We start from the raw sequence: 24,539 nt of genomic DNA, 5'->3' as shown, positions 1-24,539 counted from the left end.
ATTTTTGGCAAATGCTCCCCCAAGAATAGACATGCTGGGGTCAGCATATTTATGTTCACGGTGGTCTGGTACACCATTTGAACATAATACAGCTGAATATCTCTATAGTGAGTTATCACTGCATCAAGTTTATAGAGTTTCAATAATAGCCTGGCGTAGACATACTATATCACTGCGTGGATATGAGTCTGGTGCTTCTATGAGGACGTTTTTTTTCCAAGGGGGCGGGATCAAAACAATGACTCTCGACGCAATTGGTTAGACCTACAAACCAACATACCAATTACAGTCTCCCATATTCGAATACTGGGCCCTGATTGGTTACCCCCGTCTTCTGGAGCAGGAAATGGATTCTCTATGGAGCGGTGCCAGACCCAAATCGCAGAGTGCATTTTTTTTTGCACTCGCAGATTCGTCTGGTCCCAGGCTATTTCAATAAGGAATTAGATCCATACAACAATGATTTCATTATAATAGATCTGAGAGACAGTGCTGTTGCACACTGAGGTCCAGTGGTGGAAGAAGTGCTCCAATTGTTTTACTTAAAAGTATCAATACCAATGCAGAAATACTTATACTTCTGTTAAGTAAAAGTGAGGTATTTCAAATGTATTTAGAATGTATAAAATGTAATTAAAATCTTTTAAAAATAGCAGATCTACAAGCTCACGACGTGGCACATTGCGTGCGTTGTGAGCTTGTAGATCGGCTATTTTCAAATAGCCAAGTAGGCTGCAGGGCTGAAGTGGTTATAGCCCTAGAATGTCTGTGATCTTACATACATTTCAAGTACGTCAAATACACAGTCATAGATCACCCTCGTTGGCGCGCTGTGTAGTGACGATCTGCGCGGCCGTAAAAGTGCTCTAAACTCCGTCTGTACTCACCCAATAATAAATTCCTAAGACTTGGAGTCATATTTTGTCCTCTAGTTTCATATCCATTTGAAAGTTCTGCCAGAAAACGTGTGTTTAGTCAAATATCTCCACTTTTCCACGAGCTGTACACGGACGACTGTCTGGATGCGCTAGGGGGGCCGACTTGAGTGACGGACCCATTTACTTGTGTGGGTCCGTCACTCAAGTCGCGCCCCCCTAGCGCATCCAGACAGTGCTTTTATGAGTCTTCCAGTTTAGTAGACCTTGTATTCTGAATTTGTACTTCCATGTACTGTTGTTCTCATGTCTTACTAAATAAAGTACATCAATCAATCAATCAACATGCTATTGAGCATGAAACAAACCGGATACAGTAGGCGGGCTCTATACCGGAACTCATGAATTCATTCAGAATGGAAACAGAACCAGGTGACGTGAGGCCACAGCGTCACTTAGGACGCTAAAGATGGCGTCACATTCAAACGGCTCGTGAGGAGATTTTTTCTGTAAGTGTTTTTCAAGAATCTTTCTCAAAATGATTGTGTTAGAATGTCCTCACAAGTATGTAGAGTTGAACCATACAACTGTATGAGTTGAATAAGCGGCTGTTTTGAACGAACTAATGAGATAAACGTTGTGTTTTGTATCCGTTGCGTCTCTGTTTTGGTTTACTTCATAGATGGCGGTGTCATGGTGAAATGTGTGACCTATCGAATTCAGTGACTCCGGGCGCGTTATTCTCTTCTACGTTAAAAGATGAATTCTTTAAATTGCAGAAGAAATACATTCCCCAAGAGATGTGATTTAATTGTTTATCACGACAGCCTATCAACAACTTGAATTAAATCCTAGATAAACTGCTGCTCTGGTTATTATTACCATTATTATTATTATTATTATTTATTATTATTATTTTCTATTCCCCCTCTACACTTAACTTAACCCTAGTACTGGTTGGTGATACTGTAGTTTTTATTTAAAATAAAACTAAATATTAAAAAGTGTTGTTAAACCAAACAACCTCAAACACCAGCCTACACAGTGTGCGGTTATTCGATAGGTCACTAGCGTGGGTGTAACACCTGGCAACAAGTGTACGGGAGCCCAGCAACAGCTTCCCCTGATACCAACCACCTGTTGTTGTTTGATCAACAATGACCAGTGGTGGAAAGTAACGAAGTACATTTACTGAAGTAGTACAATTTTAATTTACTTTACTACTTAGGTACTGTTACTTTAGGTATTTCCAATTTTCAATACTTTTACTTCTACTCCCCTACATCTCAGAGGCAACTATTATTTTTTTACTCCACTTTTACTTTGGCTATTTGAAAATAGCAGATCTACAAGCTCACAGCACGTTGCGATGCAACACATTGTGAGCTTGTAGATCTGCTATTTTCAAAAGATTTCTATACATTTGAAAGAAACCCTTCTGCATAATGAGTACTTTTACTTTTGGTACTTTAAGTATATTTTGATTTTTGATGCCAATACTTTTGTACTTTTCCTCAAGTACATTTTCAATACCGGACTTTTACTTGTAACAGTAACAAGTAGTATTTTTGCATTGCGGTATTGATACTTTTACTTAAGTAAAACATTTCAACATGTCAACAATCTCATTGTTATTAGCGAGTTTACTGGACATGAAGCATAACATTAAACCAGTTACTCTCTTAATAGTCATTGCAGGTGCGTTAACTGGAATGCAAGTCAATCTGCTGTTAAATAATTCACGGTAAAACTTTACATAAAGGTTGTGTCTATAGTAGTGCATTATAATCACATTACTAATGCATTAATGCACTTATAAGGCTTCATAACACTAGTTATAAATGTTTATAATTATTATGCGTAACAACGTATAACAAAGACACTTTATAAGTGACTAAGTATGGTAGTTATTATGATGTGTTTTTCCGCCGAGCCTGAGCTTAATAATGCATGATGACCCAGCACTTATAATACATCATAAACCTTGTTATAAGTTGTTATGCCTAATTATCAGTGGAGGAAAAAGTAATCAAATGTTTTACTTAAGTAAAAGTACTAATACTGCAAAATAAAAATACTCTGATACGAGTAAAAGTCCAGGATTCAAAATGTACTTGAGTAAAAGTACAAAAGTATTGGTATCAACATGTACTTAAAGGTAGGGTAAGTGATATTTTTTGGTTAAAACAAAAAGTATTTTGTTAAAAGGTTAAAATACTATATTCTGATAGTAATCATTGCTATAGAGTGTTTTTTCAGTAACAGATGTCTCCCTGTCTCTCCAGCTCTTTAATAAACAGAAAATACATTTTTCGGTAGGTGTCAAAATCTCAGCCAATCAGGTGAAAGTACCCATTTTTAAGCTTAATTTGTATAGTGTTCCAGTTCCAATTTTGTCTGCTCATTTCTTAGTGTCATCACTTCCAATTTCACTTGTTTAATCTGTATCCTGATTGAGTTCTCTGTCCTGGTTTGGATAAAATTGGAAATGAAACTGAAACGAAAATGCATTTTCTGTTTAATAAAGAGGTGGAGAGACAAGGAGACTCCTAATACTGAACAAACACTCTATAGCAATGAGTACTATCAGAATATAGAGCTATTTAACAATTATTTTAACCAACGCAAATCACTTACCCTACCTTTAAATTACCAAAAGTAAAAGTACTAAAATGTTTGAAAATAGCAGATCTACAAGCCCACAACGCGTCGCATGCGTTGTGAGCTTGTAGATCGGCTATTTTCAAATAGCCTAGGTATAAAATAGGGCTAAAGTGGTTAATGTATGTTTTGAAATATAATAATTTATATCTGCACAGTAACTAGTAACTAAAGTTTTCAAATAATTGTAGTGGAGTAAAAGTACAATATTTGGATCCGAGATCCGAGAGTGGAGTAGAAGTAAAAGTACTGGAGATTGGAAATACTCAAGTAAAGTAGAAATACCTCAAAATTGTACTTAATTACAGTACTTAAGTAAATGTACTTAGTTACATTCCACCACCGCTAATTATAAACATTTATAACGAGTGTTATGAAGCCATATAAGTGCATTATAATGCATTGTTATAATGCATTAATAGACCCAACCTATAAGTAAAGTGTTACAGACTTCACTGTTGTGGTAAAATGGCTAAGCTGTTTCATTTTTAGGATCCTATAATTCACTGTTCCATGTCTGTATTTACTGTAATTACATTACATTTCATTCCATCAGTGGGAGTATAGATTTCCTGACCAATGGAATAATGTCTGAAGCATCGAGTCGGAGGAGACGGTTTGAGCGAGAAAGGGCTCACGATGCTGGACAGAACGTCTCTACTGACAAACACTCTGAGGAACACACAGCAAGGTGAGGACGAGGAATATTAACCCTTTAAGACTGGGAACGCATCTGTTTAACCACTTTAACCATTATTTTATGCTTTGGCTATTTTTGAAAAATCGAGAAAATTTGTGCAAATCTTTGAATATGTATATATTATTTTTTCAAAGCGAAAATGTTTAACTCAAATCTTTGCTTCTGGGGGTCCCTGGAACAACATATTTTGAGATGGGGGTCCTTTACATGGAAGAAGATATAGCAACAATAGTTTTTCAGACATTTGTTGAGAAGTTTGACAGTTACAAATGTTCGCTTTGAAAAATTGATATTCAAAGATTTTCAAAAAATAGCAGATCTACAAGCTCATAGTGCGACACTTGGTGCCGCACTATGAGCTTGTAGATCTTCAATGATCTTGTAGATCTGCTATTTTTGAATAGCCAAAGTACAAAATAATGGTTATAGCTCGAATCTAAGATGACACAGATGCGTTCCAGGTAGGTCTTAATGGATTAAAGGACGACTTCACCCCTTTTCAACCTATCTTCATATAATAGGTCCTCACTAATGCTCATGATAAAATGATACCATTTTTTTCTACTTGGTCTGTGTCTCATAGGAGGGCTGTGGACAGTCCAGAAACCCGTCTACCAGTGACATCATCGTTAGGCATGATTTTTTTTTCCAACAAGATTTCAATTTTTTTATTTAGATTTTTATTAACACGAGAACAAAGGCTTCTTTTATTGCATTGCAACTTTCCAGGAATAGAAAGCCTGCAGTTTCTATTAGCTTGGATTCCCCATTGATGATGTCACTGGTAGACGGGACTCTGAACTGTCCACAGCCCTCCTCTGAGACACAGACTGAGTAGATTTTTTTTTTACCATTTTATCATGAGTATTAGTGAGGACCAATTATATGAAGACAGGTTGAAAAGGGGTGAAGTCGTCCTTTAACTTAATAATCATCAACAGTTTACAGCATCAACTATAAACACTCCATGATTATGTTATAACATAGACAATCACCTGGACATTCATCGTTATCAGGGTTTGTTCATCCCCTTAAACCCCATAGCCTTATAGGGCATAGCAGTGGCGGCCATTTTCTGGTTCCACTAAGAGAAAGCCAATGCATTTTTTTCCCATAGAGATTTCCAAAAATATTGATATCAATTATTTTAAGCCTAGAATCAAGCCATCCAGGGTCCTGGTGAATCCATGACCATAAAACATTTGGTTTATTATCATGTAAGGCTGGACATCTATCAATATTGTGATATGAGATTACATATCGTTGCTGTCGGGCAGAAACCAGCTAACTCCATTTTTCTACTTTTTATTTTATTTTGAACAAATCAGTGCTATTGAACACCCTTTACGTCTGTGTGTGGGTTTTACAAATATTGAACCAATGAAAAGTAAAAAAGCACAAATGACTAACCTAACTCCATTGAATCCTCAAAACTGTCGGTCAAACCACCTAAGGGCGCGCTCCCACCGCACTTTTATTTTACCTCTGCGGCGGAATCTGCCAATGCTTTGTCAATGCAAATGTGTGGATTCACGGAAGAGCGGATCTTACCGCTTGTCGCGCAGACCTTGCGTTTATCCGCTCTACGCGACTTGTCCATTTGAAGCATAAAACTGCTGGAGGCAGGAGCTGCTTTTCCCCCTCTGTCCAATCGGGTGAGTCGAAGGCGGACCGTCCCAAGACTCAGGAAGCACCATGGTGCTCAAGGCAGAAGGCGGTGCGGGCTACGGGCAGGGTCCTGAAAGTGAGTGACAGGTGCGTCACTCCCGTTTTTTAGAATCCACCGGCTGCAAAAACGGTGGGCGCGCGCAACCTGCGTTTAACGCTAGCCGACCATGTTTTGGTGGGAGCGCGCCCTAACTCCAATTTTGGAGATAGTTGTTTTTCATCATTGATTAGAATGACGAAGTCAGACGGAAAAAGAACCAATCCCCAATTTAATGGTCAAAAACCTCCTAACTCCACTTGTGCTTTATCTGGGTAAAGTGATAATAATATAAGGACACATTCAAGTAAGACAATGTATAAAGTCGTCATACCAACTTTGATGAACCAGTATTGTGTTGTTCTAAAAACATGTTTCTTTTTTCATTTCCTGAAAAGTGAATATTTTGGACATAGCTGGTTTCTGCCCGATGTGTGGCATTTTCGATATGTGATATTTGTGATATGAGATGTGAAGTTTTGCCTTTTCCTGCTTTTTTTTTTTTTTTTACAGTAAAGTGATACCATTTTATGAACTTACCTGACTGTTCTAGCTGTTCTATTATTTGTCTTAGTTATTATATTATTATATATGTGTAAATTACTTATAATATATAACTCAATATCGATATTGTGAAAATATTGTGGGGATGACTATTGGCGATTTCACAAAATATTCTAACTGCAGTATTGTGAGTGTGGCATGATTGTATCTATATGACCCAGCCCTATATCATGTAGATATGGTAACATGTATTAGTGTTAATGAAACTCTAGCCCAGAGGTCTTCAACAGGGGGTCCGGGACCCCTAGGGGGTCCTCAGAGTTACTACAGGGGGCTGCCAAATCTTTGTGTGATTTTTACATTAACCACTTCAACCAACCATCCCAATTCTGAGGAGAACTTTGGCCAAAAATAGCAGATCTACAAGCGCACAACGCCTCGCGCTGCGAGGCGTTGTGCACTTGTAAATCGGCTATTTTCGGCAAAGTGGTTTAGTATAGGGGGGAAAAAGAGCAGGCTAAGTACAGAGTGAAAGGTCAGGTATACTAAGTATTGTTTAAGTGCATGGTTACATGTCTGGAAACACCCATCAACATGAATCCAACATGATAGTGCTGAGAAACAAGTCTATGAAGCTGCCTATGAAATCTATGAAAAAAATAAATATTCTATACAATATATAATGGGGGTCCCTGCTTTATCTCGCTCTCTTTATCTCGCTCTCGCTCTGGCATGAAGATGGAGGCGAGAGATAGAAGCAGAGGAGGTGGGGGGGAGAGGAGGAGACATTCAGAGGAGGAGGAGAGAGAGGGGAGAGGAGGCGGGATTCAGGAGGAGCAGCAGGAGACGGGGAGGACCACGGGAGGTGTTGAGGGAAACGAGGATGGTCTGAGGTGGAGAGTTCACCAGCTGGAGAAAGACAAACTACAGCTGATCTCCCTACATAACCAGGAGGTACACACTACTTCTCCTTCTCCTTCTCCTTCTCCTTCTCCTCTCCTTCTCCATCTCCTTCTCCTCCTCTTAAACCCTCAAAACGTAGTAAACTGGACCAGAGTTGTCTTTCTGCTTTTTTCCATTGACACAAAACTTCTTCACCAAAAATGTCTGATCTACAAGCTCACAATGCATTGTAATGACACATTGTGAGCTTGCAGATCTGCTATTTTTCCCAGAATACGGATGTTTAATCTTCTTATTTTATTGTTAAACCTCCACCAAGCTATGTATTGAAATCTCCATCATAATCCTGATAATGTTTTCATGTAGTGTCTGTTGTCCTTCTCCAGAGTGGGACACAACTTCATACTAACACACCTAGTAAAATAATTTATGAACTGTAAATCAAATAGTGCAATGTAGCAAGAACATCTAAAATGTTGTTTTATGTGTCTATTTCCAAATTGTCATTCCAAAAGTTTGTGTGTGTGTGTGTGTGTGTGTGTGTGTGTGTGTGTGTGTGTGTGTGTGTGTGTGTGTGTGTGTGTGTGTGTGTTTCAGACGTCCAGTCTCCAGTCCCAGCTCGCTAAGCTGAGGTGTGAGGTGGAGAGAGGAGAAGCTGTGAGACAAACCCTGGAATATCAACTGACTGTAGAGAAGAGACACGCTGCTAAACTGTCTGATCTGACCGAACACACTGACGCACTCACTGGTAATTCTACTAGAAACACCCCTTCTCCACTTGCTTGAAATGCTGGATATTTACTGGTATATTTATTATTTATTGTGTGACGACATGCCGGTCTCAAAAAACCCTGATAACAAATGAACCATACATGTCGTTGCTGTTGGCAGAAACCTCTTATCTCCATATTCTAACTTGTTGTGTTTTTTCTTTTTCTTTTTTTTAACTATAATTTTTGTCCCGCGATTTTGTAACCCTTTTTTTTTCACCCGGTGCCAATTTGCTAAGTGATCCTGGGCACTACACTCCCCCCACCAGCCTAGGGAGGCCAGGGCCGAGCTCATGCCTCCTTCAATGCATGAGAGCCAACTGACCTTCTTGTCACCTGACAGGGGGGAGTTTCCCTGGTTGGACGTAGCGCGTGGAAGGAACACGTTATTCCAACCAGTTCCCTTCCCCTCCATCAGGCGCCCCGGCTGACCAGGGGGAGGCAGTATAGTGACCAGGATTACTACATGTTTTTGTGAGGGTATTAACTACCCTAGGAGACACGGGGAGAACATGCAAACTCCACACAGAGTAGGCCCTTTCGCCAACCCCCACCTAGGGTATGGGCGCTGATGACGCGGAGGAGAAGACACGCCCCCAGTGCCCACAGCGTCCCCGGCGGGAATCGAACCCAGGACCTTCTAGCTGTGAGGCGTCACACAAAAGCATCAAAACTAGCAGATCTACAAGCTCGAAACGCGATGCTTCGCGCCGCGTTTCGAGCTTGTAGATCTGCTACTTTTGATGCTTTTGAATTTGAATCCTGAAAAGTAACAGTTTTGGACATCCTGAGGTTTCCACCCGACCGAGACGATACAATCTGTCTTATAGATTCATGTCAGTGTGTCACCAGGATTAGGATACATAATCCTTTTCACACTTTCTAATCCTGCTTTATCATCTCACCTCTACAAACCGTTGCCAACTCCCCAAATAGACCTGATCCTACATCCTTGTCATCTATCTATGCCTACTGAACATCCCTAAAAAGTAATATTGTTCCCATCTACCTTACAATTGGAATCTACAGTCATGCGCCAGAATGTTTGTACGTTCGTCATTGCATCAGTGTTGCCAGATTGCGCGCGAGCAACAAGCAACCAGCTTCATGCAAAAACACCGCGCTGCGCACTGCGCATGCGTGGACGCACTTTCCCTAACCAATTACACGCCACTTCACGCTTACAACTCCTGGACATGGCAACCCCGGCAACCCCGCCCCCCATCCAAATACTGTCTGTCTGACTCTTTGGGAGGGTTGAACGCAGCGAACGCCGTCTCACTGGGCTGAGCGGGCTGCTTCATCAATCTGTGCCGCACATTCTGGTCCTGCAAGAGCCTGTGTGAATAGATAGATAGATGAACGGGTGAAATGTGTCCGTCTCTCAGTTTGCTTTCGTTTTCGGTTTGCGTCTCGAAACAAACACTGCTGTTGCTCTCGCTTTTGGTTTGCGTGTCGAAAACGTCTACAGCCTACTACACGAGAGCCTCGCGCCAGCGACTAGACGGAAGGGTCGCGTAGCGACCCGCACCTCTAGTAATACTACAAGCAAAGTCTTTATTGTGCTGTACACAGTTATATCAGGAGTATAATTTGCATTTTGTTTCGGTCTTGGGACAATTTGAATCCCCAAATTATTGCAACATATAATAAAAAATCCCTCTCAAGTTAATTTAAGATAGACTCTGTATACTTTTTAAGATTTTTTCTGCTGCTCAGGATACTGTGGACATGCAACCAAAGTGGTCGCCGTAAATTAAGTCAAAATTCAAGTCATTTAAACTCTGCAGTGCACTCATACATGTGCTACAATTTAATGGAAATCGACACACACAGAATTGTGTGAAAAAAACAGAAAAACAAACCAAAAAAAAACTAAAAAACAAACGGTTCATTATGAGACCGTGGAGGGACACATTACACTGTGGCGGACCACCCCACGGACTAGTTAACCACTTAAACCCCATATGGTTGATCGGAGTCCCTCAGGGCTCAACACCAGTGTACTTTCTGTTTTCTCGACAAGCTCACAAGCTGAGTTTGTCAATCTTCTATTTTCTGTGAAAGCTTCCCCTACAATATGGATTCTGGGGTTTAAGTGGTTAATTAATGGGAAACACTCATTATGTCAGTGGTACACAACTTGTGTGTGTGTGTGTGTGTGTGTGTGTGTGTGTGTGTGTGTGTGAGCAGTGCGCTGTGCAGAGCTGCAGCAGACGGTGTGTGACCTTCAGACAGCTCTGGAGGTCACCAGACAGTCCCGACAGCAGGACCAGCATGCACTGCAACAGGAAGTAGAGGAGAGAGACAGACTCCTGTTCAGCGTCAACACAGAGAACGACAAACTACACACCCTGCTGCAGGTAACACACACACACACACACACACACACACACACACACACACACACACACACACACACACACACACACGCACGCGCACATCCGATCTTTCTGCGTTTTTGTACACATGCTTTCTCTCTCATCTCTCTCTCTCCTTCGTTCTCAGGAGCAGGAAGAAGTGATGGAGGGATTGAAGAGGAGGTTGGAGGAGGTGGAGAGGGAGAGAGAGAGAGACAGCGAGGCCCTCAGACGACAAACCAACGAACTGAAATACCTGATGGAGAGGAAAGAGAAGAGCAGGAAGGAACTGGAGGTACAGAGAGAGAGAGAGAGAGAGAGAGAGAGAGAGAGAGAGAGAGAGAGAGAGAGAGAGAGAGAGAGAGAGAGAGAGAGAGAGAGAGAGAGAGAGAGAGAGAGAGAGAGAGAGAGAGAGAGAGAGAGAGAGAGAGAGAGAGAGAGAGAGAGAGAGAGAGAGAGAGAGAGAGAGAGAGAGAGAGAGAGAGAGAGAGAGAGAGAGAGAGAGAGAGAGAGAGAGAGGCTGATTTGGTATATGGCTGCTGGCCTAATGGAGCTCCACCAAAAGATACAAATGCATGAGTTTTATTTAGTTCCACCATGTTTTATTAGAATGCTCTGATGAAGCCTCTCTAGGCCACATGTTCCCAAACGCTTTCAGCTCAGAGTCAAATATGACATTTGGTGTCTTTCCACGACCCAAACTTACAAAAATAGCAAAAATATAATGTTTAAACATCAAATGCAAATAGTTAAAGCGGCATGTAACTTAGTTTGTTTATGATTACAATGTAATTTTGTCCAATCTGTATGGTAGAGAATGTTAATACAATATAACGCATACAATTGGGGTGGTTGTATTTAGTCTCCCTGCTCTTCTATTGAGACATTTAGATTGTGTCAAAGGTCATGTCTCACCTAGACACAGGATCCGACACAAATTCTGAGCTGATGGTCAAGATTCAATTTATCCCCTGAGCAAGCAGCCAGGCTCTATTAGCTCAATGGTAAAAAAAAAATCAGCATTTGCACTGGAAACCAGGTTCAAATCCGGGGTAGAAGAGGAAAAGTTACATAGTGTAGCCTTAAAGCATAATGACACTTTGGTAGAGGTTGGGTTGTGTCACCTTGCCATGATGTAACTCCAAATACAGTACTGTATTAGTGACATATCTTCAAAGGTTACTCCATTGATTAGAAACTGATCATTCACAAATGATTCTCCTCATTGACTTACATTGCAGTGAATCAGCTCTCAAATACACCATTTTAGTACATAAATGAACACAACCAAAGCAGATTCTGCCAATGCATAAGATTATGAAACCCGACACAGCATTTAAAAGTGAAAATGTAAATTCCCTGGGCCCAAGAGTTAAACACTTTGAATCCCTACCCGCCTGGATCAGAATTGGATTTTGGATAGTTCAAAACCAATAAATAGGATTGGAATCGCTTTGTTTTCCGATCTGTGATCTTAGAAATATCTCAGCAATCATTATGTCAATAAGAAATATAAGTTTGTTTGATTGAATCATTCACTGCCAGACTTATTTCTGGTTGCGTTTGCCCACTGCCAGTGATTTTATCGATTTTCTTACTTTTTTCAAGTAGGTACAGAATATTTATCTCCATTATCGCGACCTCGTTGACATTAATTGTCTGCCTTTGAAAATAGCATGTCTTGACCCTGCTGATTTTACTGTTTGGACGAATTAGATAGAAGATCCGGACTGGATGTAGCGTAAAAATGTATTGAAATTGATTTCATTTGTGAGGGAGGTCTGTCTGTCCCATCCAACTCAGCTGTGTGATGTGAATGTTGTTTGTAGTTGTCAGGTCAGAAGGTGAAGAGTTTACAATCCAACGTGGAAGCAGAGAGATCCGCTCACCTGGAGACCAAGTTCAACTCTGAGATCATACAGGTGACACACACACACACACACACACACACACACACACACACACACACACACACACACACACACACACACACACACACACACACACACACACACACACACACACACACACACACACACACACTACAAAACGCTTCAGTGAGGCGAGATGTGACCGTGAACGAAGTCAAATCACCAGTAGGTGGCAGTACAACACCATAGTACTATAGTTCACTGATTTTAGAAGTCCATATAGACCACTGGTTCCCAAACAGTGGGTCGGGAATAAAAATCCCTTTTTTCTTTTCCTTCTTTTAATAAAAAATAATAATAATGAAAGGGATTCCAAAAATAAAACCCTTTTTTAAGAAGTAGTGAAAATGTCTCTTTTGGATTTCAAGCTAAAAGGTTTGAGAACCACTGATTCTACACAAATCAGTGCAGAGTTACACAGTAAAATCCTCAGTGTTAATTTACCTCTGATGGCCTACAAATGTACAGAGTTACACATGGATGAGTGAACACTGAGGACTTAACTGTGTGGAATAATGTGGATACATACAGTAGCAGGACATAGTGTGCTGGGCTGCACACTGTTGTCTCTATTATTGACACTATTTAATGACTTTCATTATTCAATCAATCTGCGAGTCATTTATAATACAAATAATAAAGTGCTAGTTATCTATTAATGACATTCAGCAAATGATCCAGCCTGCGGGGAATCAAATCCAATCAGACTCGCTGAGTAAGAGACCAGAGATGCAAATTAGCTATAGCCAGGGCCGGACTGGGACCAAAATTCAGCCCTGGCCTTTTGGTCCGAACCAGCCCCCACACCGTTTTGTCAACGGAGGGGTCAGTTTTTTTTTTTTTTTTGGGGTGGCCCACCGGCCCACTGGCCCAGTGGCCCACCGGGCATATGCCCGGTACGCCAAATGGCCAGTCCGCCCCTGCCTATAGCTAACTCTGACCTTAACCTCTGTCCCAGCCTCACTCCTCTGCGAAAAGAAGAGCCTGGTCACGACCTAAAGCAGCGAGTGTCTAGGAAGTCCTGAGCTGACAGGATTTCCGTTTCCCCCGGAAACAATATTTATTTGACCAATCACAACACTCGTTTCATTCACGGAGAATTTTAACAGATTTGTAAAGCATCAACGTCATTTCCTTGGGCGGTACTTTCCGCCAAATGCAACCATTTCCGGTTGCCAACTTCCTAGACAACCAACATCCCAGGTCTTGCCCAGCGTGACTCTGACCTAGTTTGTTGGGCATGGCCCCTGTTAAAGAAAGAGAGAAAGAAAAGAATGCAGAGCATTGCATCCATGTGGTATCGGGTCTTCCATTTGCTCTCTAACCTTATGTGAGACTTCATCCTTACTCTGGTGTTGTTATGAAACTAAATTATGGTGTGTGTGTGTGTGTGTGTGTGTGTGTGTGTGCAGCTGCGTATCAGAGACCTAGAGGCGGCCGTGTCAGTAGAGCGGTGTGGCCACCAGGAGGCGCTCTCCAGCCTGGAGATGTTGAGGAGTCAGTTCATAGAGCTGGAGAGAGCTGCCGGTCTGGACAGAGATGCACACCACAAGTAAGACACGTTCCTTCCATCCAAAACACACATGATGGAAACTGTAGTTTGCATCCAAACTCATAGATTTCAAGTTCTCAGTCATTTGGATTTGGAAGCATGTTGCGCAGCGACAATAGACGATCTACAGCTTGTAGATCGGCTATTTTTTTTTTTTTTTTTATATAATTTTTGTCCCACGATTTTGTAACCCTTTTTTCACCCGGTGCCAATTTGCTAGGTGATCCTGGGCACTACACTCCCCCCACCAGCCTAGGGAGGCCAGGGCCGAGCTCATGCCTCCTTCAATGCATGAGAGCCAACTGACCTTCTTATCACCTGACAGGGGAGAGTTTCCCTGGTAGGACGTAGCGCGTGGAAGGAACACGTTATTCCAACCAGTTCCCTTCCCCTCCATCAGGCGCCCCGGCTGACTAGGGGGAGGCAGTATAGTGACCAGGATTACTACATGTTTTTGTGAGGGTATTAACTACCCTAGGAGACACGGGGAGAACATGCAAACTCCACACAGAGTGGGCCCTTTCGCCAACCCCACCTAGGGTATGGGCGCTGATGACGCGGAGGAGGAGACACGCCCACAGCGCCCCCGGCGGGAATCGAACCCAGGACCTTCTAGCTGTGAGGCGACAGCGCTACCGACTGCGCCACCGTGCCCCCTAGATCGGCTATTTTGGGTTATAATTTTAACATTAGAGCATTTGAAGTGGTCAAATTAGCAATATGTTCAGAAGCATCGTCCATAAAATCTTAACCCATTTAGACTTGGAACGCATCTGTGTCACTTTAGACGTCTTTGGGCTGTTCAAAAATAGCAGATCTACAAGCTCATAGCGCGGTTCCGAGTGCCGCGCTATGAGCTTGTAGATCTGCTATTTTTGAAAATCGTGAACAAAAATATATTTTCTATTTTTTTCAAAAACCTGTTAGGATTTAGAAAACATTCTTGAATCGGCCTCAGGTCTTAATGGGTTAAAGCCTCAATCTGTGATGTGTTCACCTGGTTCGCAGTGTGTAGAATAGCAGGAACAATATTACTAAAACCCTCATAGTTTTACATATTGTGTGGTGTGTGTGTGTGTGTGTGTGTGTGTGTGTGTGGGGGGGGGGGGGGGGGGGGGTCTCCTTTCACACTGTTTCACAATTCCCACATCAGGACTTGGTCATAACAAACATTTTCAGTCGTGAGATTTTATTTAGCTTGAATCCATGCAAACTACAGCTAAACCGATATCTATCGGTTTGATCATCGGAACCCCCTCAAGGACCCCTGGTCGTCCCCGGACCCCACTTTGAGAACCACTGTCCTATAGACCACCGATTACCAATGTTTGGACCAAGATGTTGTCAAAATGTGCAACATTTTCTAATCAATCTGAAACTAGGCTTTTATTTGATGTAGTTTCTATGTGATAACATATTTCTTATAAGAGAAGAAGAAGGCAATACAATTCTAACCCTTTGATGTAGATAAAAAATAAACACATGAACGGAACTTTATTTAACATTCAAAAGTTTAGTCAAAAGTTTAGAAAATGTTGGATGCCGGTTGGAAATGGAAGGACTTTAAAGTGTGTGTGTGTGTGTGTGTGTGTGTGTGTGTGTGTGTGTGTGTGTGTGTGTGTGTGTGTGTGTGTGTGTGTGTGTGTGTGTGTGTGTGTGTGTGTGTGTGTGTGTGTGTGTGTGTGTGTGTGTGTGTGTAGGTTGCAGAAGGAGTACGAGCAGTGTAGATGTGAGCTGAGCGTCGCCGTGGAGACAGAGAGGAAGAGGAGCTCTGAGCTGATGGACAGACTGGAGGAAGAGGAGAGACAACACACACACTGTCTGTCACTGTTACAACAGGTACACACACACACACACACACACACACACACACACACACACACACACACACACACACACACACACACACACACACACACACACACACACACACACTCATTCATATGCAAGAGCTGTTTGTTTTTAAAGACATTAATGTATTCTCCATCACTAAGTTGTGTGTGTGTGTGTGTGTGTGTGTGTGTGTGTGTGTGTGTGTGTGTGTGTGTGTGTGTGTGTATAGGCTGGGAAGACACAGTCCTCTATAGAAGAGACGTATATGAACTGTATAAACCAGATCCAACACACACTACAGCAACACAACATTGCAACAACACACAACGCAGGTAAGTGTTTTTTTTCTCTTTTTTTTCCTTGACCACCAATGTACAGAATGAGATTTAGATAGCATGTTGTTTAGACCAGTGGTTGTCAAACTTTTTCATGTCAGGGACCCCCAAAATGATATGTATGTGGCCGCCGACCCCATCTAAAATTATTTTGTTCCAGGGACCCCCAGAAGCAAAGATTTGGGTTAAAATGTTCGCTTTAAAAATATGTATATTCAAAGATTTGCACATATTTTCACGATTTTTCAAAAATAGCAGATCTACAAGCTCGTAGCGCGGCACTCGGTGCCGCGCTATGAGCTTGTATATCTGCTATTTTTGAATAGCCCAAAGTGTAAAATAATGCTTTTTAGCTCAAATCTAAAAGTGACACAGATACGGCCTCAGGTCTTAGTGGGTTAAAAATATAGATTCAAAGATGTGCACAAATTTCCACGTTTTTTTTTTTAAAGTAGCAAATATACAAGCTCATAGCGCGGCAAAAAGTGACACGCTATGAGCTTGTATATCGGCTATTTTTTTAATGGCCAAAGTATAAAGTATAAAATATAATATAGTTTTTAGCTGTGTTAACCTGGTGTTTTCGAAGCACTACAATACAGTACATTGTTCAGGTTCCCAGATTGCTGTGATGTTGACTTGTTTGTTTCCAGAGGCTGCAGATAGACAGGACACACACACGCACACCGATGCTGTTCTACTACTACTGAAGAACACACTGAGCTACTACCAACACACACTGGACAACACTAACACACAGGTACGCAAAGAACATTGGCACCGGGTGAAAAGGGGTTACAAAATCGTGGGGGAAAAAACTAAAAAGAAATGTTCATCTAGGATCATAGAACCTATCATCAGTCTAAACAGTATAATATCAAATGTATAGGTCTAAAATGCCAGGTCTACAAATGAATGACCTGGTATCTGTCTGCATAACATTCTATCTAAATCTTTTTAGCCTATGCATAAGCCTGCAAGGTCGTCAAGGCACGCACGCACGCACGCACCCACGCGCATGCAACTACTACTGCCAATACACACAACACTAACAAACAGATACACACAAGTGCCTGTACACACATATTGTGACAATATCTTTCTTTCTTACGTGTTAAAAGTAGCGAAAATAACAATCTACAAGCAATAGATCATTGACATCCTCCAATAACTAACCAAAGCTCTGTGGCTCTGTAGCTCTGTAGCTGTCTTAGTGCGGGCCACTAAGTCCATTTTTATGTTACAATAGTTCACTTTGTGATACAAGCGCCAAATTTGGCATGAACAATGCCAAGGACCTACTTTTGCAGAAAAGCCCGTTAGCCACGCAAAAAAAACCAATATGGCTGCCATTTTCCAAAATGGCTGCTGGCGAAAGACATTTTATGTGTATTTTGACCTGGATTGTGATTGGATTTAGATTATTTTGGTATTAACATATAGTTTTGACTCCCCCCGTTAGCTACGCGAAAAAAAAACCAATATGGCTGCCATTTTCCAAAATGGCTTCAGGCAAAAGGCATTTTATGTGTATTTTGACCTGGATTGTGATTGGATTATCCAATTTTGATTATTTTGGCATCAGAATATAGTTTTGACTCCCCCTCCCCCAGTTAGCCATGCAAAAAAAAACAATATGGCTGCCACTTTCCAAAATGGCTGCTGGGGAAATACGTTTTATGTGTATTTTGACCTGGATTGTGATTGGATTTTGATTATTTTAGTATCAACATATGAGTCCGTCCCCCCCCCCCCCCCCCACCATGTCTGGATCACAAATTGTTGTAATCGTCACATTTGCAGGCACTCAGCTGTGTGCACTGAACGCCAAAGCGGTAGCACTTGCATCTACCACGACGTTCAGTCTTGCACCGGCTTTTGTCAGTTGTTCACAAATATGGGCAATTGGTAGAGTGTCATCCACGCTACTTGCCAAATGTCATCTTCTGCTCGCCATCCCCAGCTGGCAGGGCTCTCTGTATGACATTTGCCATACAGTTACCTGGCTTCAGACAGGGGCAACTTGATAAGTGGTATGCTTCACATGATGTGCAAGAGATGCCCTTGTAGGTGGAATGGCATCATAGGACCTCTGCTTCCATGCAAACAGGTAAAATCTTGCATCATCAACCCCATCACCAGTGCTGTTCTTGTCATGCACTGTTACTGGTGGGTATTGACTGAGCTTCTGGAAGACATGAGACACTTCAGGCCACACTTGCCGGGTTTGCCATGCTGTCTTTTTGCCTTTTCCCACGAAAGGCTGACACAACATCACATCCAGTGAAAGTGTGAAAGAAAAGGATGCCAATGGATTTTTCAGGGCCTAGATTCTTCACTAAATCGTGAACTGGTAACCAACAACAATACAGTACAGTACAGTACAGTACAGTACAGTACAGTACAGTGCTGTTCAATAACAATACAGTAGAGCACAGTACAGTACTGTGCTATACAATAACAAAACAGTACAGTACTGTGCTGTACAATAACAGAACAGTACAGTAGAGTAAAGTACAGTGCTGTATAATAACAGTACAATACTGTTTTGGAATGTGTTAGTTTGTCCTGTTTTAAGTGGTTACTTAGTTTTTACTTTACTGTTGTGTTTGTTTTATTTTGTCGTAACGTTTCCTGTCTTGTCTCATTACCTTGTGATTAGTTTTATTTCTCCACCTGTGTCCCGTTAGTCCCTTAACTCAGTGGTGCGCATTCTGCACAACCTTTTTACAGTACACCCTCAGAAAACATTTGGATTATCGAATCCCGATCCAGGTCAAAAACCACATGAAATGTCTTTCGCCGGCAGCCATTTAAAAAAATGGCAGTCATATATATATTTTTGCTTGGCTAATGGGGGGAGTCAAAACTATTTTCTGATGCCAAAATAATTTTAATCCAGGTAAAAAAAACACATAAAATGTCTTTAGCAGGCAGCCATTTTGGAAAATGGCAGCCATATTGTTTTTTTGGGTGTGGCTAACGGGGGGAGGGGGTAGGGGGGAGTCAAAACTATATTCTGATGCCAAAATAATCAAAATTGGATTATCCAATCACAATCCAGGTCAAAAACCACATAGCATGTCTTTCGCCGGCAGCCATTTTGGAAAATGGCAGCCATATTGTTTTTTTTTGGGTGGCTAACGGGCTTTTGTGAAAAAGTAGGTCCAGAAGAAACTTTGTGGAAAATTTGGCGCTTGTATCACAAAGTGAAGTATCGTGTCACTAACAGCCCCCAAATCGCCCATTTGTCCTCCAATTGATATGCATTTGCACACAGCCATTGACCATTACCATGTGCACGGAACACCGAAGCCCGTTTTTCGCTTTCCCCAAATGTCAGCTGTTTATTAGCGTTTTTTTAATGTAAAAGAATGTCGCCATGGTTACGACACCCCAGCTGTGGGATGGCCTCCCGACCTATGGGATGAATGATCAAACTGCGCATGCGTCGAATCCATAGACCCACTGTGTTACACTGTTGCCGTCTGCCACAAGCACACACAGAGGACGTGCTTACGCGGCGACGGGACGTGCATATACTTTGGGTGCCCATATCCCCCGACGGGTATGGACTAGTAGTATTAATCAATAAGTTGTGTGCATAAATGTACTCCCAGGTTTCCTGTTCCGGTTCATTTTCCCATAGCTTCTTTTGATATCACTGTGTAACGGTTTGTTACTGTACATTTGTAGCTGTCTTACTGCATCTTAGTGTTTAGCTGTTTCTTGCTCTAACTATGGTGTGTGTGTGCTTGTGTGTGTGTGTGTGTGTGTGTGTGTGTGTGTGTGTGTGTGTGTGTGTGTGTGTGTGTGTGTGTGATTGTGTGCGTCAGCTCCAGGAGTTGCTGTGTGCCTCAGAGAGACTGGAGCAGGACAACCAGACTCACAGACACATCAACTCACAGCAACTCAAACACATTGAGGTACAACACACACACACACACACACACACACACACACACACACACACACACACACACACACACACACACACACACACACACACACACACACACACACACACTCTGAGGTACATCCTCTCATCCACTTCACCAAATGTGTCACAGTTTGAGCCGCCCAGTCCACTGGATCAAGTCTTTGTAGACCTTTTCTACCTCCAATCCATGTTTTTCTTTATTTCTGTATAACTTAACCTTGTCTTTTAAAGAAGTATAAAAGAACAAAAATCCCCAAATTGCTGACATTCCCAGAATTCAGGAAAAACTCAGTTTTTAACAAAATTCCTGACATGAAAAAAAGAAAATGACCCCAAAAAAATACATAAATGATTCCAAACTTTGTCGTACAGCAAAGAGCAAAAATATCAGATCTACAAGCTCACAACAAGTTGGAGCTCTTTCTACTTTTATAAAAAGAATAAGAAAAACTAAGTTTATTAATGGGTTATAAATGTGATTAAAACAAACCGATTGGCTCCAATCAGACGAGGGAGGGAAAACGTCAACATACAGCTAAGCATCAAGTGACTGCTAAAGTGACTTTAAAGGACTTGTCCTTGTGACTCCTCCCACTCGTTGGACTCATCTGTCACATGTCCCCAGGAGTCTGACCTGCTATTGGCCAACACGAGGGAGGAAGTGACGCACCTACGCCAGGAGAGCTCTGATTCGTCGGCGCTGACACACAGGCTCCGGGTGGAAGTGGAGAGCGCCCAGCTCACCCTGGAGACAGAGCGACAGGGCAGGGAGGAGGAGAGAAGGAGAGACAGGGAGGAGAGGGAGAGAGAGAGCGAACAGAGGGAGAGAGAAAGGGAGGAGCGGGAGAGAGAGAGGGAGGACAGGGAGAGAGAGAGGGAGGAGGGCAAGGCGGAGCTCCAACGTGTCGCAGAAGTCTTCCAGAAAGAATCCAAGGTACCCACAGGTTTATCTGTATCAGTGGTGGAAAAAGTACTCAAATTCTTTACTTAACACATTAGGTGCCAGCATTTTTTCATAACAACTTACGTTGGGTGCCAGCATTCTCCCCATTGACTGCGCTTTACTGTTTAAAGCTCTAGACTCCACGACGAGCAAATCCATGTAAAAAAAAAGCATCCATTCATTATACATAGAGGTCTTGTACAATCGGGGGAAAAACATGTAAAATAATAAAAAAAATCCGTTCCATAGTTGCAGCCAGTTGAAAATAGTCAAAAATAGTCAAAAATACATTGTAAAAAAAAAAGTACACAGGAGCCGAGATACAGGCTTTTGAAGTCATAAGTTAACCAGGAAGTGGATTAAAGTCTAAATCTTCGAAAAATGATATCTCCTGGTGCTGTGAAGGAATTAAAAAAATATATATATATACTGTTTTCAAAAACAGTATATATACGGTTTTGGCACCCAATGTGTTAAGTAAAAGGATCAATACTGTAATGAAAAGACGAAAATGAAATACTCTGTTACAAGTAAAAGTCCGGAATTCAAAATGTACTTGAGTAAAAGTACAAAAGTATTGGTATCAAAATGCATGTATCTGCATTGTATCTGCAAACATGCATGTGACGTTAATTATACTATGGCCTGTCGGCCAAGGGGGCCGGCCCCAAAGTTGCCTAGCGGAAACCCTGGGTGGTGGAGAGGAACTTTATCCCTGTGCTACCCAAGCAACCGCTTCAATACTGAAGAACTAAACATGGTGTGTGTGTGTGTGTGTGTGTGTGTGTGTGTGTGTGTGTGTGTGTGTGTGTGTGTGTGTGTGTGTGTGTGTGTGTGTGTGTGTGTGTGTGTGTGTGTGTGTGTGTGTGTGTGTGTGTGTGTGTGTGTGTGTGTAGGAGCGTGTGTCGTTCCTGTACTCTCTGTACCAGCGTCTGGTGGCGGGCTGTGTGCTGCTGGACGCCTCCCAGTGCATGCTGGGTAACTTCTCGTGCTCGGAGCTGTGTGACGTCATCGTAGAACAGGTCAACACCCTGACCTCTGACCTCAGCAGAGCCAATGACACGGTGAGTTTACACTGTACACTCCTCAGTGTTCATTTAAAGGTAGGGTACGTGATATCTTTTGGGGTAAAATATTTGTTTTTGTTAAAAAGGTTAAAGTTCTATATTCTGATAGTAATCATTGCTACAGAGCGTTTGTTCGGTCACAGGGGTCTCTCCAGCTCTTTAGTAAACAGAATAGGCCTTTAGTACATGTTCAGGTAGGTGACAAAATGTAAGCCAATCAGGAGAGAGCACTGAAAATGCATTTTCTGTTTATTAAAGAGCTGGAGAGACATGGAGACTCCTTTTTACTGAACAAACACTCTATAGTAGGCATGTAACGATTTATCATATATCGATTTAAATCGATTCAAAGTGGTGACGATTTAAATCGATGCAATAAAATATGACATCGCAACCAGTCGAGTCAGACTCCCTACCTTGTTCTCCGCCTACTATTTTGTCCCCTCAGTGCCACCATAGCTGCCTGCGTTTCTTCTGCCGTCTCTTCTTCACTCACTGAACGGCAGGCTATGAACGGCAGAGTGGGTTCACGTCCTCTCAGGCTATGAAATCTAAACTACTAGGCACTGCATAAAGAGGGAAATGTGCGTCGCATGTAAACATGTTTATTTGATTGATGAATTGCCCAAACTATACCGTTTACCCCCTCCCCCGTCTGACGACGTTGTTAGCTGTCTGATTTAAACTCTGTAGGAAACATACAACTGATAAGGCTTAATGAAAACGGCTAATTCTGGAGCTCCTCGGTGCGGCTGCAGAGTACAATGAATAATAATCTAATTTAATAATTTAACAATTGTATCAGACCGTTGACAACGCCTAACTCCTTTCAACACTGTCTTTCAGATATATAGCGAATTTCATTGATATTAATCAATTAATTCTTATCTGATCTCATTTGGAGCAGTTTAAAACAGTTTCCCTTATTACTGTACATAAATGTGTTGTTTTATACAGAATGCTGAGAATGTAGCATAGATAAAAAATAACTTGTAAATCCCAAGGCTAAGCCTTAGTTTGTTTATTAGAAGGTTTTCTTTATAATTTATTTCATCTGGGATATATGTTTTAAAATACATTTATTTCATAAGACTTATATATTTAAAGTTATTATTTTACAAATAAAAAAGTATATGTCTTAATGTGACAGTTAATGCATGTACCTCGTGAATAAAAAGGCTTTATTTAATTTCATGTATTAAAAAGAGGATAAGAGAAAATATAGTTTTTTTAAAATACATGATTTTAAAAAAAATGATAATCAAGGTTTTCAGTAATTTGTCTGGAAAATAAATGTGCTAAAAAAATCGTGAAGAATCGTATCGTGAACCTCGAATCGTGATTCTAATCGTATCGTGAGTTGAGTGAATCGTCACATGCCTACTCTATAGCAATGATTAATATCTGAATATAGAGCTATTTAACACTTATTTTAACCAAAGTAAATCACTTAACCTACCTTTTAACTCAGAGTTAATAATGGATAAATGAACACTGAGGATTTTACTCTATGAGTGTGATTATGATTATATCTGAACTCTTTGGGTCAGAAAAATATCTAATTTTACCATTAACCAGAGTTCAAGGAGCTCTATTGACATTCCATTATAGAACAAAATGTGTTAAGGTCTTGGTCATGGCAGAATAAATAAAATACAGCTAAACACAACAAAACTAAAACTGTGCAATTAAAAAACAACAGTATAAAAGCAGCAACATTAAAAACAGCATTTAAAAACAATGTGTAAGTGACATTTTTGTTAAAATAAATGTTAATATAGCTTAAGGCTGAACGATTAATCGTTTTCAAACCGAAATCGCGATTTGAAACCATGCGATTAGCTAATCGCAAAGGCCGCGATTTTTTTATTTTTTATTTTATCATAATAAATATTTTTTATATTAATATTAATCTCAGAGCACCCGCGGGACTTGTCTCCTTCTATCCAGAGTGGCTGCCTCTCTCTACAGGGAGCGAGAGGGCAGCGCCCCCCCCCTCTCTCTCTCTCTCTCTCTCGCTCAGTCCCTCTCATAGAGTTAGGTCCCTCAACGTCTGCTGCGAGTATTTAAAGTTTGTCGAACGGCCGTGTTGCCCCGATGCCGCGTGTAGCGGTAAAACATTATTTTCGGTGCGACACAAGTAAGTGTAGTAGTGTTGCTCCTATCTATGTTTGTTTCTGTAAGTGTAACTTTTCCCATCATTATTAAACGATTACTGTTGGATGCTGTGATCCAATGTAAACAAAAGCACTTCCTGGTCAGTGTTGCCAGGGTTTGAGAGAGAAATAAGCAACTCTGTCTATGAAAACAAGCCCAAAACAAAAGAAGCGATGAACTGTATCTTTGTCACTTATGTACAGTGGTGGAAAAAGTTCTCAAATGTTGTACTTAAAATAAAATTATCAATACTGCAATGTAGAAGTACTCTGTTACAAGTAAAAATCCCAAATTCAAAATTGA

At 41.3% G+C, this 24,539-nt stretch overlaps 1 protein-coding gene across 1 annotated transcript in view; it reads left to right on the top strand.

Moving 5' to 3' along the window:
- Positions 1–4,123: 4,123 nt before the first annotated feature.
- LOC311055804 (coiled-coil domain-containing protein 171-like) overlaps positions 4,124–24,539 on the top strand; it is a gene marked incomplete at its 5' end in the record, with an annotated part of 42,484 nt that continues 22,068 nt past the window's right edge. Inside the window, 13 exons of the mRNA XM_084072073.1 lie at positions 4,124–4,227; positions 7,273–7,399; positions 7,946–8,096; positions 10,312–10,481; positions 10,627–10,773; positions 12,308–12,400; positions 13,822–13,961; positions 15,662–15,800; positions 16,024–16,126; positions 16,783–16,889; positions 19,966–20,055; positions 20,695–20,904; positions 21,942–22,076. Of these exons, the coding sequence (XP_083928199.1) occupies positions 4,124–4,227; positions 7,273–7,399; positions 7,946–8,096; positions 10,312–10,481; positions 10,627–10,773; positions 12,308–12,400; positions 13,822–13,961; positions 15,662–15,800; positions 16,024–16,126; positions 16,783–16,889; positions 19,966–20,055; positions 20,695–20,904; positions 21,942–22,076 (1,716 nt within the window). The remainder of the gene's footprint in view (positions 4,228–7,272; positions 7,400–7,945; positions 8,097–10,311; positions 10,482–10,626; positions 10,774–12,307; positions 12,401–13,821; positions 13,962–15,661; positions 15,801–16,023; positions 16,127–16,782; positions 16,890–19,965; positions 20,056–20,694; positions 20,905–21,941; positions 22,077–24,539) is intronic.

This window comes from Gymnoscopelus microlampas (assembly GCF_963454915.1).
Source record: "Gymnoscopelus microlampas genome assembly, chromosome: 11".
NCBI classification, from domain to species: domain Eukaryota; kingdom Metazoa; phylum Chordata; class Actinopteri; order Myctophiformes; family Myctophidae; genus Gymnoscopelus; species Gymnoscopelus microlampas.
The sequence above is the reverse complement of the archived record's forward strand: the minus strand, read 5'-3'. Positions and strand labels throughout refer to the sequence as shown.